Source organism: Besnoitia besnoiti, chromosome VIII (assembly GCF_002563875.1).
Source record: "Besnoitia besnoiti strain Bb-Ger1 chromosome VIII, whole genome shotgun sequence".
In the NCBI taxonomy this organism is placed as follows: domain Eukaryota; phylum Apicomplexa; class Conoidasida; order Eucoccidiorida; family Sarcocystidae; genus Besnoitia; species Besnoitia besnoiti.
The window spans coordinates 300,248-314,344 of record NC_042363.1 but is presented as its reverse complement, the minus strand read 5'-3'; the positions used below and the strand labels follow the sequence as shown (position 1 = coordinate 314,344).

Genomic DNA, 14,097 nt, shown 5'->3' with positions numbered 1-14,097 from the left:
CGTATAATCACATGCTGTGCAGGAGAGACATTTAGTCACTTGCAAAAACTCTAGTGAGCTGCACGTCCCGTAGAGTAGACATGTGCGGCGAACTTAGAAAAACAAGTCATTGCCGAGCGGGAGGCCAGTTAGAGCAGAGAAATTCTTGAGGGCATCACCCATCGGGAGGCGCTTCCCACGCACGCCTGCCGCTGCATCAGGAGCAGCCGCGTTTGCTCCCGCCCTTCCTGAGAGGAAACCTCCAGCGGTGGCAGCGGCGGGGGCAATCTTTCCCGCTACAGTTCCCACGATTCCCCCGGCGGCGCCTCCTGGTACGATTTTTTCGAGGCTGGGCAAGGAGAGCCACTCGCCAGAGACTGCGGGAAGCGCAACAGCTCCTCCTGGGAGGCCTCCCGCAGATAGCAGCTGAGCAAGGTGTGCCTGTGCAGCAGACACACCCCCTGTGGCGCGGCCCAGCTCGGGCAGCTCTATTTTCAGAGGTGTCGACGGTTGAGTAGCAAGAGATTCAAGAACAGTCCGAAGCCCAAGCACGTCAGCAAAAGGCTGCGCGAGCAGGGACGTTGCTGCTTCACCTCCGGCAAGAATGCTGCCCAGAGGCAAGTCGAGGATCTCCCGTCCTACGACACCGCTTCCGTCAACAAGCTGAGAAAGCGGAATGTGAAGAAGCTGTGGCGGAAGGAGGGCGTTTATTTGAAGATCTCCAACGGTCCGTGCCAGCAGCCCGCTGCCGTCCTCCAGAAGTGAAGAAGGAAGTTCCATGCCGATAGAAGACGCAGCTGCGCGGAGACCGGGCAGGAGTTCACCGAGTGGTAGCGCCTGCATTTGAGCAGCGACGGCTTGGACATCGAGCAGCTCTGGAAGTGTTCTGCCTGAAAAGTCAGTGGGTATGACTGCGGAAGACACCCACTGGCTGAGAGGAGCATTGAGCAGCTGAGTCGGAAAAACTCCCGTCCGCAAGAGGTCGGATGTAGGGAAAGTCAGTGCCGGCAGGGACAGGGAATTGTTGGCAAACAAGTCCTCGACGAGCGGTGGGAGAGGAAACAGAGGTCGAGCCTGGTCACAGAGGGGGAGAAGAGAGCATCGAGAATGACTTGCAAAGACTTTAGATGTGTCACCATCTGATATGTGAAACGGTACCTTCCGTTGCGGCAGTTTGATCGGTTGCTGGGTTCAACAACTCCTGCACCACGCTGATTCCTGTTTTGCATTTGCTGGCGGTGGGATAGACACTCTTGCTGCCACGTTTCGCTTCAACAACTACTTCTGCAGTCCCAACGGTCACAGAGAAGTCTTTTCAAACGTTCTAGGCACATATCTCACAGTCGGAGGGAAGACTTACCTCCTCCGATCCCCCAGACGGCCCCGAGGCCGCTCGGGGAAGCACCTCCTTCAATTTGCCTCGAAGCCCGGCCGCATCAACCACGCGCAAATTGTTGAGCAAGTTGCCGAATATCAGAGGGTCAACCAAAACCAAGCCGTCCTCCCTAGTGCTGGGTGCAGAAACGGCGGGTGTCGCGGCGGGCATCTGGCTCGCAGCTTGCAGTCTGCGCCTCCTCACATTATTTGTAGTGGTTTGCTGTTGTTGTTCGTGCTCACCCGCAGCAGCCTTCACGAGCTGGTTATACACGCTTCGGGGGACTGCCAGGAGCGGACTCCCTTGGATGTTCGCAACGAATGATCGCAGCTGCGAAGGAGAGCCCGGCGCGCTGTGTTTTAAGAGCTGCGCTGCAGAAGCTCCAAGATCGTCTAGCAGGCCACCGGCTGCCAGCCCGCCATCACGGGGGACGTTGAACAGCTGGAGTGCCCTCACCTCTTTTTTAGTGAACTGCAGGGCAGCAGTCATAGTATCCGCCAGTTTTACAGTCGCATCCATGGCCTGTCGAAGTGCAATAACATCTTTGGGCGCACCTTCTGTACTCTTGGTGGCTGGCTTCTCTCGGCTGGCCGGTTCCGTGATGGGAAGGTTGCGCATGATGCGTCCCTGCAGCTGTTCCACAGCCGTTCGCAGTTGCTCCGAAAGGCCCTCAACTCTGCTGTACATGGCTTCCAAGCTTTCTTCTCCAAAAGCTGCACCAAGAGGCAACGCTGACAGACTCGGGAGGTTCAGAGCACAAGAGGTCACAGACTCTCCTGCTGCTTCTCCGCATCCGCCTCTCAAGCTCTTTAGGGAGGTGAACAGGCCGGGGAGGCTGTCTCGAGGAATTGCTGCAAATGCCACCACGCGAATGGTACGAGCAGACAGTTAGAGGGAGGATCACGGCGCACAGGAAACCGGCCCCGACGCCACCGGACTCTGATAGCACCCACACTGCCGGTCATACAGCGTACGCAAACACCGCGGATTCCTACCGCTGGCCAAGCTACGCACTTTCTCAAGTGGACTCACAGCTCTATCTGCTGCGATACGCAGCCCAACCCCGCCTGTGCCGAATGAACACCTGCGCTCAACGCCCAGTTGGAATTTTTGGCGGAGTTCTTCCCTTTTTATTTGGAGTTTTGTTACGGAGGGACAGGTGGGCGGCTGCTGTTGTTCACTGGTTCTTACCTACCATCAATACCGCGCAGCAACTGTGCATACACGCGTCTTGCTCTAGGTCTGTTTGCGGTCGCCTTACCTACGAGCGGCAGTTTCATGCCGAAGAAGTGGTCGGAGAGGAAGTCCTGGGGAGAAACTCTCTCCCACGCTCCGCGCCACTGCTCTAGCATGTCAGATAAGTGGGTCGATTCTTTTGCGTCGCTTGTCTTCAGGAGGGCTTCGACCGGTGACACAATTGCATCGTGCAGGCGAGTGGCCCGAGAGGAAAAGAGATCCTTCATGCGGTCATCAAGAGGCATGCCAGAATCCAGTGTTTCCAGAACAGAAGCTATTACATCAGACGTGCCGTCCAGTGCTGTGTAGGCCATCACGCACAAACATCAGGCACCTCAATAGGAGTATTGAGCAAAACCCCACCGCCACTGGCATGCAACCAAACATACATATGAGTGGAGAACGCAATCATCAGCCGCAGACACCTGGGCGCTGCCAGCACACCCAACATTCCACGAGGGACAGAAAAGGGCGATCACTATTGGTGCGAGGCACAACCTTACTTGTGTTAAGTTTGAGCGGCATCCCTTGCTCAGAGAGACGCTGCATAAGTGAGGAGGAGGCCAGCTGCAACTTCGGAAGGCTGTTGAGGTTGAGCACAGGTCCGACCAGGAAAGGGGTTTCGCCTCCAAGGACTGCCATTCTGGAAAGCATGGTTCCCTTTACAGAGCTCCACAGGGAGTCTACCGATCCCAACTGAAGGGCAAATGTGAACAGTGCATCCACACAGTACATCTGCGAATCCACTCGACGCCTTTAAGTGAGGTACGGATCGACGGGTGATTGGAAAGGAATAGGTGCACGAAGACAAGTCTGTGAGTACCATTGTGTGGGTGTCGTTGAAGTGCATGTTGGGCACACGACTGTGTTTCACTGGCGGACACCGGTGAGAGGAATGTGGGGTAGCTGCAGAACGTCACAATCAGAAAAACAGCGCTTCTTCACTGCCACGTTTGTAAACCAATATCCGTAGAGTACCTCACCTCTTTGTTTTCAAGTGTAGCCAGGGGTAGAATGTCGATGGTGGCGGGCAGCTGGAAGTCTGGCAGCACATCAGTAAGATTCGCGAATAGGAGACTTCCATCCGCTTGGGATAGTGGGACTAGCAGATCTTTCAGATGCACACGGAGCGCCGAAAGGCCATCGAAGTCCTTGAACTGCAGTCCTGCCAGTGAGTTTTGCCCTTCTCCTGTGGAGCGCGTGAGAACAGGAAGAAGAAGCTCGAGCCGCTGTCGACTGATCGGCCAAGCGAGCTCAGATGGGATTGCGAAAATCTGGGAGAGTCGCCCTGTGTTCAAAAGATCCAAGCTGGGCAACCATCGAAGAGCGTCCTCAACTGGGCTCAGAGACGGCGAAGCGCTTCCGCCCTCTTCTTGAACACCACGGTGCAGTGGAAGTGCAGTGGTGAATTCTTTAAGAATAGGGGGTAGACTCGTTTGAGTGTCACCACCGAAAACCGTGGAGAAAAGTCCTTCTTTGTCTGTGCCTGCATTATGAAGCAGACCGTTGAGCACGTCTGGAACTGTTAGGGTTCGGCTTGAGATCTCAGCCGTAACGTTCGAGATTGATTCTCCCAGAGGAAGAGCTGGAAGAATACGGGTGCGAATGTTTTTGGTCCATGCTTGCAGTTGGTCAAGCTCAGATGTCGAGGACGCAGAAAACTTCGGGAGTGCCCACTGCGTTGGCAGCGCTTCGAGGAAGGACTGCCGCAGAGAGACGTCCTTTAGGGACGAGATCAGCTGGTCAAGCGTTATGAAACCAATGACGTGTGAACTGTCGGTACTTTCCTCCGGGGCTTTAAATGGAGTTGTTTCCTCGGTGGCCGCAAGCGAAAACAGAGGCGACGGGCAAACCACAGTGGCGACAGCAGCAAAGGCTGCCAGCCGCGTGAAACGGCAGATGGACCCAAGAAGCATCTTTCCGGACAGGGACACCAGCACACAGTGAACAAGACGCGAAGACAAGGCTGGACCTGCCTTTGTTGTATTCGCACAAGGGATATGCGATAACAGCCTTGACCTGTGTGTGCTGAACAATGCCGCCTCTTACCGCCCTTGCTCAGGGTGAAATCAGAAGGATATTCGTGCTTGAAACTCGGGAGCCCTGACGCTACGTGACACTCAAAAAATTAGTGTGCGCTTATGTACCCGGGCCAGAAATACGGCAACTCACGGCATGGGCTAACGGGTGAGCGTTGTGTGACTTACGGAAGAATGCGGACGCGGTACCACAGGATTACTATTCAGGCTGTCCCGGGGCAGTCCTCTGCAGGGCAAAAAATTTGTTATACTTTTGTAATCCTGCACATCAGGCACCAGCTTCAAGATGCGACAGCGCAGCACGTGCAAGACCTGCATGATAGTCCCGCTGTCACATAAAGGTTGGCTCACATCAGGAGAGCCGACGAGATTAAATACCAACCTGAGCAGCACTGTGGTGCGTGCCTATCCTAAGTACATCGGAAGGCCCTCCCGCCGCGGCGTCCCTTGTCACTTTGCCGGAACCGCGTAGATAGTAGCGCGGTGCTCGCAGGTCTATCGATGATAGGCCACCCTCGCTCAGTTTTTGAATGCCTGCTCGACGCTGGCACGCAAAACACCGCTCTCATGAGCCAGCGCATTGGGCCCCAGGTGGGAGGCGGATTTTCAGCTGTATTCGCGGGGTGGAATCTATTGTAGGAGGGCTTTCGGGGCAGAAGCTGCCAGCACCCAGCACATGTGTGGTCAATAGAGATTAGTGCCTATCCTGCTCGGAGCAAGTTGCGTAAAACACCCAAATAAGTGCCATCCAGGATTAGAAAACACACACTGGTGCCACACCGCGACATCAGTTCGGATTCGTTTTTCTTGTGTGACCAGTTTCCGCTGTGCCGACGGCACTTCGAGCACACCGTGCTCAGGCTCTTTCGTTCCCCGTCAGTCAGTGTTTGGCTGCCATTGCCGATCCGCACGTCATCTCCCAGATACAATAGGCAGACAGCCGCAGTCCCAACAAACCAAACACTCTCAGAGAAGCGTGAGCGACTACGTGACACACCGGCGAAGTGGGGCGGAGAAACCAACTTAATGCAGGCATCATACTCATCACGGCAAAGCTCTTGCTGCTAGCAAAGCTACAGTCGAGGAAGCATCGAAAGTGCACGAGTCGACTGGTGATCACTTCTCGCATGCAATCATAATGGGAAACCGATGTCTAAGTCTCCAGGAACGGTGGTTACCATCCGCTCTGAGCAACAGCAATCTGATGCACACACTCATGGATCGCACATTGAATAATTCCTCCACATATGAAGGCCGTGCTCCGTGACGACCAAGCGTAATGTGAGTGCACGAATGCGAACAAAAGATGTTCTGACGCACAGATCCACCACAGTTAAAAAGAGAATGGCTCTTACAGCACACTGGAGGCATCCGTATACGAATGTGCCTAATCTAACACGCTGGTCTAAGGCCAGCAATTCACGAAGATTGCTGCATTCCAGCCAGCCTCCGCTGGTGAGTTCCTTGATATACCTAGCGGGTAACAATCCAGGGCGGAACGAGACCATGAACAGTTGGTGTGTGTCCCTTACCGCGGTTGTTTGCCATTTCTAGTTCGGGTACGGCACACAGAACCGCGGGACGAACAGTACGCCTGCGCAGATATCGGATATGCTTCAGAAAGGAGAGTTGCGGCGGGTCTCACCCAGCGTGGAGCATGCAACTGAAGAAATAAAGGCTTCCTAATCTTACGTGGCGACAAATGAAGATCCGCCCCAACATTTCCTGATGCGGCAGGTCCTGTCGCGTGTTTCAATACGGTCAACGAAGGTCTACCTCACTCTGCAAACAGCTAATTGGAAGGGAACGAACACCGATTGGCGCCTTGCGAATTCGTTGTTCCTAATGGCGATGCAGTAGCTACAATCATCAGGCGAAGCTGGTGCGAAAAAGATGAATTTGATTCGGTCTGCGGAGATGCGGTCTCCCCAGCGAGAGGCAGGCATTACCCTGGTGAGTGAGAACGCGAGTACTTTATGACCTCAAGGCATTCTGTTCGCTCTTTGGGCTGTGGTTCGGCACTGCCACGGAAAAAACCATGAAACAAAGAACCACCGTGGCGGTCTAGTGCACATGTTCCGCATGACCTTCACGCGAGCGTTTGCAACGCCGCCCGAGCACGCACGCTTTCTTTTCCCCCGCTTGAAAAAAAAACAGAAGCCTGTTTCTCAGCTACACCGCTGCAACACCGCCCAATGACGTGACTCGCTGGGCAGGCGGTTGGGGAGGCGCGCCTGGTGCCACCAGACGCGGCTCGCTCGTTCCGCCGTGGGCGGGAAGACAGCGTTTCGTCACCGAGAGGCGCGCTGCAGGCTACCCAGTGTCTTGAAGAGGAACAGCACTGCTTTTCTTGTGCCCACATGTCAACGCTCGGCAATTTGCAGGACCAACTAGCTGCCATGAGTCTTGTTTTTGAAACTGTATAAGCGACGTCTTCGCTCGTAGGGAAAGTGGACGCGATCGTCTGTCTTGGCTCGAAGAGAAACGTGACAGCTATCCGGTTGACCGCCTGCGTGCACGCCGTGTCGAGGAGGGGAACTATGATGAAGTCTCGGTCATCTGTCTAACAACATGGATGAATTCCATACATTCTCTTGTAGCTTTTTCGTGCCGCAACTGCGGCAGGATCTTTTTTCAGCATATCCGTTTCATTCTCGCTCTCTGCTCTAAACCTTGTCTTGAAAGCACATCCATGCACCACCGCTTGCCAAGCGGCGGTGTCTGAATCCGGCGGCAACTTTTCCTCACCTTAGGCTTCAGCTTCGCTCGCCCAACTTTACCGTACATCTAGCTTTTTTTACCGTTTCGTTATATTCAAAGGATATCACCACGTGTGTTACCTTCTTGTTCATTTCTGTCCTTCAATCCATGGACAGACGCGTACCGCTGTCTCTGGAAACGCCACTTTATATAACGCCCTCCAGCCAACCTCAGACTTGTGTCTCGTGTTTCATCCACACGAACCCTAGTATTTCGTATTTTCTGTTCTGTCATCGTGCAACTATTCTGTCGCTTTATTCTTCGAAACTTTTTCGATCCTGTGGAACTCTCTACGACCGGCCCCGCCTAACCTGCGGGCGGTAGCCAGTCCGCCGTACTAGCCGGATGAGACGGCAGTGTTTCTATATCTTGACCATCTAGCGGCTTTCAGTTGCAAGATGGACGTCCAATCATTTATGACCGGGATGCACCCGGGACAACGCACTATTCCGACTCAACAAATGCGGCTGTTCATCAAGCAACAGCGTCCGCAAGGAAGACCCGTGGCTGTGCCAAACGTTCTGTATGAGCCGCGCGCGGTAGCTCATCAGCACCCGGCGCAAAACCAAAATGGGTTGTCGCAACCTACCCAGGCAGCTTTTGTTGGGGCATTCCAGCAGCCTATCCACCCAACCGGACTACTTAGCGGCCAGGCATGTATTCAAAATGGCGGTTACCCGCAAGCGGCGGGCTTCGCGACCCAGTACGTGCAGCAGGTCGCCGCAAGACAGGGCCAACAAGCGAGCGGCGTCTATTTTGCTAGCCAGAGCTCCAATCGTCTTCCAGATTCTCACTCAACCGGTCTAAACGGTTATATGTATTCCTACCCTATCCAACACACTCCTTTCACCCCTTCAACCGCCGGGGCATCAAACGCTCAAGCCTTCGACGGCCACATAAGGGTGACTTCCGAAAGGTGAGTGCAGACGGAAGAAACTAGCCAGCTCGCACATCTTCACGAGACTCCGCGACTTCACTTCTTAATGGCTTCCGTGACGCCCCAAACGGCACACGCCTCGGCGAACCCTTTGTAGGGTCTGGCGTGGCGGTGGATTGTAGCGGTGTGAATAACGAGCGAATCCAAACGTAGCGAACGGATTCCGATGCCACTCTTGGTTATCGCCATTGCTGGATCTCCACGTTCGCCCTGTGTGTGTGTATACTTTGCTTCCAGTGCGTGGCACTACTCTGCGTGTCAAATGCAACAAAACATTCCGGCCTCTGCCGGTCATTCGAGTCTGCACGACTTCGGCGCGAACTCTGCCTCAAAGCAACCTATCCAAAGCGCGAGTCCCCACGGCGGCGTTGTCTCCCAGCTGGCGGCGTACAACCAACGTGGACCGAGCCACACGAGCCAGCAGCAGCAGATGCAGCTGCACTACCAGTACCAGATGCAGAACCCGTCGCCATTCCTGTCTCAAGGCGACGGACCGATGATGGGCGGTGTTCCACCCGCGACGGCAGCTCAGGCTAGCCGCGCAGCTGCTGCAGGTCCAGGCCGGAGCCCCGAGCAAGTCAACGCAGCTGCAGGTACGTTTGCCGCTAGATATCGCCGCGTGGACCGACACGTTGATAGCTACATAAATGCGATGAGGTGGCAAAACCGTTTTTTCCGATGGACACTGCTGGGCGTTCTCGTCTGTTTCGTGAGTTGCAGCCTTGAGTTCATCAGTGGGCTCTTCGTGTGCGACGAGAACACCGTCCTCCTCCGTACGTCCGACTGCAAAGGCTCAGGCTCAAGAGGCTGACCCAGCACATCGTGGCCGCGCGCTCACCCCCGGTGAAGACGGCAACAAGCTCAGGTTTTCCTCCGCCTTCCCGCCTCGGTGCGCGTCGAAGCCGGACGCGGCAGTATCCAAGCCAAGCTACAGCCGCCGCACTCTGTCCACCGCTGGCGCGCGAACCCGTGGAACTCCAGCGACTATCCAGGACTCCGCGAGTCCTACACGTGATAACGCAGATCGAAAAGTGTCTGAAGAGGCGCGAAACAGTCGCGAACCGTCCGGAGGGAAGTGTCAAGAGACCCTGACGAGCACGAGCTCGGGGCGCACGAACTTTTACGGAAGTGAAAAGACGGCGGTGCGAGGCGACGAGACGCCTCTCAGCGGCACAGCTCAAGACGTCGCGACAGCCGAGCTCTCCAGCAGTACAGCAAGCCGGAAATCCATGCGCAGTGACCAGAAGATTGCTGGCAGCCGTCGGCCGCCGCCACGTACATGCGCCTCAGCGGGGACCATAAACCCGCGCAACGTCGCGAACATCGGAGAGAAGTACAAGGACCGTCTCGCCAGCTCAACCAGTATGGAGCGAAAGGGTTCGAAGGTTGAACAGCGGCGATCACTCTGGGAAGCGAACGGCAAATCAAAATCTTTTTCGACTCCTTCCCCATTGCCGCGCTTCAGTTCGGGTGCGTCATCTTCGTTCGGCAAGTCCCGAAAGTCTCAAGCGTCACCAAGCGCGGGAGCCGCGGCTAGTGGAAGCCGTCTCGGAGGCAGTCGTGGAACTCTCAGCCATGCGAGCACGAAGGAAGTCGACATTTCCAGCGCGAACGGCGGGGTGTCTGAGGACGACAAGTCCCAGCCGGCTGCAACCCCGGCTGCAGCTCAGGGCCGACTGTTGCTGCGTTCGCGCGCAGGCGTGCCCTCTGGTAGGGGCGTGACAACAAGAAACAGTCAAAAATATCGCAGTGACGTCCGCCATCATAGTGATAGCAGTCTCCAGACTTCCGACGCAGCGCGCGCGCCCCCCCTTCGAAGGCTGACCAGGGACGTCAACAAACCAGAGCTTGGAAAGCACATCCACGGCACCCTAAGCCGCAGTAATGAAACCGCAACTCTTCAGCGCTCCCGAAGCAGCGAGAAGAGCGACGTCGAAGACGCCGACCTGAGTGAATCCTACGCACGCCGCCGCGGCTATTCGACGAGTCATCGTGACGCGTCCTCTTCCCCCACATCCCGCCTCGTCTCCAGCGAGAGTGGAAGCCGAAGCATTGCTCAGGCGGGCACAAACTCGGGCACCACGACAGGTAGATGTCCGAGGAGCTCGGCATCGGCCTCGCTGTCGCGCAACAACAGCAACAGCGGATCGGATCAACTGAAGACTCGTACGGGAGCAGCAAAGGCTGGCCTCTGGAGTGGGTCCGCGAATTCGCGAAAGCCGCAAGGCACTACGACTACGAAGAGTCTCGACGGTAGTGGCCCACACGAGCCGTCGGCGACCATGAACGGGTGCGTGACCAGACTGGGGTCGGGAGATAGCAGACTTACGGGGTCGGCATCGGTGTCCACGGCCTCCCTTGAGTCGGTTGTCCTCCCAGAAAGAACGGTCCAGCGAGGAGAGGAGAATAGTTCCGAATCGCGTGACACGACCCCAAGCCATCTTCGGCAAATGAGTGCACCGGAGCCGACCACACTCTTTAGCAGTCAGTATTCCTCAAGGTGCGTGTCTGGATCGGGGGGCGAATTCAGCTCAGAAGAAGAGGAAGTCGACGCTGCCGTCCACCAACACTTCGAGACCAACACTTCGACTATCCTGGAGCCTGAACTGGGGCTAGAAAGCAGGAAGAGCAGCGGAACGAGCCGCCCGCAAACGCCGCTCCTAACACTGACCCGCAGAGAGAGTCCGGCGATCACGCGTCATCAGACTGTCCACGATGGAAAAGCGAGGGTGGTGAACCACAGTATGCACGGAGTTGTCGGCGAAGACGAAAACCAAGACCAGACGCTCGCCGCGGCAGTGGACAACGCGGCCTTGTCTGAGGGATCAACGACTATCTCCCGCGGAGCGCGCGGCATGTCTTCCCATGGCAGCGCCAGCGACAGCAGCCAACAGGGATGGGAACTCAGTAGTGGCCAAGATAGCAGCGGCAACACCACCCCCACTGTGAGTGAAGAAGGAACGCCTGACATCGACCCCTTCGCCCCCTCGACAAATTTCGCGGCCTCGGTGTCTGGCGAAATGGTAGCCGGACAGGGAGGATTCCGAGGCGACGCCGCCACGCCCTCTCAACAAAGTGCATTGCCTATTGAGGCCGCCGGAAGACTGTACACTGACAGACGTGAAAACGGCGGCTTCGAGTCGGCAGCAGGCTGTGTGCAGGCGACTGAGTTGGTTAGCAAGCTAGCAGTGGCGGAGCGGCTCGTAAGCCGTGGAAGCGATGCACCGAGCCGCACTGGGAATGAAAACTTCTCCACGGTACGCATGCATGAAGCACAGGCTGAAGAAGGAATGTATGTCGCGCAAGTCCTACCCAAATTTGCCCGCCAAACCGGCGGCCAGCTACAGCAAGCGCCCGCGACCCGCGCGTCCGGCGTCCCCGCCTGGCAGCCTGTTCCCGCCCCGAGCGGCGAAAGGCTGGAAGAAAAAACCGCCAAAGACCGTGCAAATACGGTCAACCTCACCGCCGAGAAGGGGGCATTCACTCCCGCACCGGGACAGGCGACGCCAGCCGAAACCGCCAGGACGTCTGCTTCCGGCAACGCGCACTTTCTGGAGTCCCTCAGAGAGCCGCAGAACGCCGCGGCCGCCTCTCGCTTCACATCCGCCGGAGCATTCGCGCCTATTCAGAGTCCCCTTCTCGACGGGGAGGGGAACGTTTCCGCACAGGAGGGCATTCCCCAAGTGCGGACGGAAGAACAAATGCGTCAACAGATGCGCGAAAAACTCCAGCGCCAAATGCAAGAACTGCAGCATGCGCAGGAGCACCAACTTCGCGTGGCTCAGGAGCACCACCACCAGCAAATGCTGGAGCAATCGAGGCAGAGAGACGAGCGCCTCCGCCAGCAGCAGGCCGAGCAACAGTATCACATGCTCCAACTCCAGCTGTATGCACAGCAGCAGATGTCCCCAAATATGCAACGAGTCATCTCCCTTCAACCAGGCCGAACCCTTACCGTGTCTGGGCAGCTGCCCAGCCAACAGAGCGCACAAGGGCGGCCTCTGCATTTCTCCCAGTACCCCCGCGATCGGACTCAGGCCCCAGCGAACGCCGAATTCGCGGGAAGTCGCGCTGGGCACTCCAATCTGCGTCAACTCAGCGGCGTCCACCAAACTTCGACGCCGCGGCTTTGCCTTCGCCAAGCCATCAGCGAGCAGCAGCTGCGGCGCCCGTCCTTCTCGCTGTCGCCCGCGCGCACTGTCGCATCCGAGCACGAGCACGAGCTGCTTGCCGCCCACCAACAGCAGCACGGCGAAAAGAGATCCGAACTCGATACAGCGATGAGCCCTAGCCCTGCGCAGACGGCCCGTGAACAGGCCCTCGTTGCCTCGCTGCAGCAACGACTGCGTGCCGCGCGCGATCTTGACAGTCTTCGAGCTCTTTACGCCGACTTCCAAGTCGGAACCCCTGCTTTTGCCGCCGAGCAGGTTCAAGCAACACACGTCGACTGCCACAAGAACAACGATCCATTCCGTAAGTGATGCAGCGCTGTGCAATAGCTGTCAGAAGCCGCTGGCGCTACATCCGCGTGTAGTGTGTTGATGGGATGTGATTCTAGAGTCTTAATGTTTGCCGGGTGGATCTGTCCTGCCACTTCAGGTCCTCTACATGCTCCATCGACTAAGGGTGAGCCTTTAGCAGGCCTGGCTAGACGCTATCTTCACTCCCAGAGGTACGTGGCTTTGCAGGTCAAGCAGGGATTTGGCGGGCACTATTTTCGGCAAAGGATCGCTGCAACAAAAGACATTTGCTACTTGAATATGTGCAGTACGGGGTGACACCAGAGGTGGCGAGTTTGGATCGTGCTGTGTGTGAAGTTTGAATTCGTTTGCACTGCTGATGTCTGTGCACAGCATCGTCGCCTCCCGTTGCCACCCCGTGGGTCGGCAGGAGCACCAGGAGTTTAACCAAGCGCTCTGGGCTGAGAAATACCGCACCCAGCAAGACGAACTCCGTCGCAACCTTGCCTTGTACCAGGCTGGCCGTCCGAACGGCCTCACCGCCGCGGGAATCAGTCCGGTAACTGTCGTGAATTCTCTCCGAGCGAACGAGGCGGCCCTTCGAGCCTCCGCCGCTAGCGCAGCTGCTGTCTGGTGCCCGATTCCAGGCGGAGACGGAGCTGGGGCGCCTCCGGCGCAGATCATGGCGAACGAAGGTGCTAGACATCCGCCGATGCATCTGCTGAACAAAAGAGCCGCGGCACTGCCGCCTCTGCCTCCTGCAGGCATGTCCCTCGCTCCCACGGGAGAGAGCGCCGCCCGTGCAGCGCTTTCTCCGATGTCCAGCCCGCCAGCCCACTTTGTGAGGACTCGCCCTTTGGCTGTGCGCCCCGTCGTCACTGTCGGGAACCCCGCAACTTCTGGGTAGAAATCCCGTCCCTGGCGGAAAGCCCGCATTGTTTTTGAGCCGCCCCTGGACGAGCTTCTTTCTCGTCGCCCGGGCCTCTTCTTTGTGTGTCTGGCCTTTGAGCCCTATATGTGCTGAACTGGGGAAAGTGAAGACCTGTGACGTGGGAGAACTCGACATACTCGTCCACTGAGGCACGGTAGCCCCGAATCTCTACCTGCTGTTTGCAATCCCGCCGTGACTGACAGAGTCGGACGATCCACTAACACACTTACCACAAGAAACCATCTCGTGCTTGAGTCCGCACACAAATTCAGGGGCAGTTACACACCTCGGCTGCGAAACACAAACACACCTTGCGAAGACTGAAACGAACTGCTTTTGGCCTCAGGAGGCTCGCCCTAGCAGGCGGAGGAGTAGTGCGT

At 56.8% G+C, this 14,097-nt stretch overlaps 2 protein-coding genes across 2 annotated transcripts; one reads left to right on the top strand and one right to left on the bottom strand.

Moving 5' to 3' along the window:
- Window positions 1–93: 93 nt before the first annotated feature.
- Window positions 94–4,506, bottom strand: BESB_081790 (uncharacterized protein; the record flags this gene model as incomplete). Its single annotated transcript, XM_029366529.1, has 5 exons — window positions 94–1,053; window positions 1,340–2,205; window positions 2,616–2,891; window positions 3,094–3,286; window positions 3,574–4,506. The coding sequence occupies 5 exons, from the start codon at window positions 4,504–4,506 to the stop codon at window positions 94–96; spliced, it is 3,228 nt and encodes a 1,075-aa protein (XP_029216989.1).
- A 3,281-nt stretch (window positions 4,507–7,787) lies between these two features.
- BESB_081780 (uncharacterized protein) lies at window positions 7,788–13,693 on the top strand (the record flags this gene model as incomplete). The annotated part of the gene is made up of 5 exons (XM_029366528.1): window positions 7,788–8,305; window positions 8,564–8,919; window positions 9,047–12,799; window positions 12,926–12,998; window positions 13,180–13,693. 5 exons carry the CDS (start codon window positions 7,788–7,790, stop codon window positions 13,691–13,693), a joined length of 5,214 nt encoding a protein of 1,737 aa, XP_029216988.1.
- Between the last annotated feature and the right edge of the window lie 404 nt (window positions 13,694–14,097).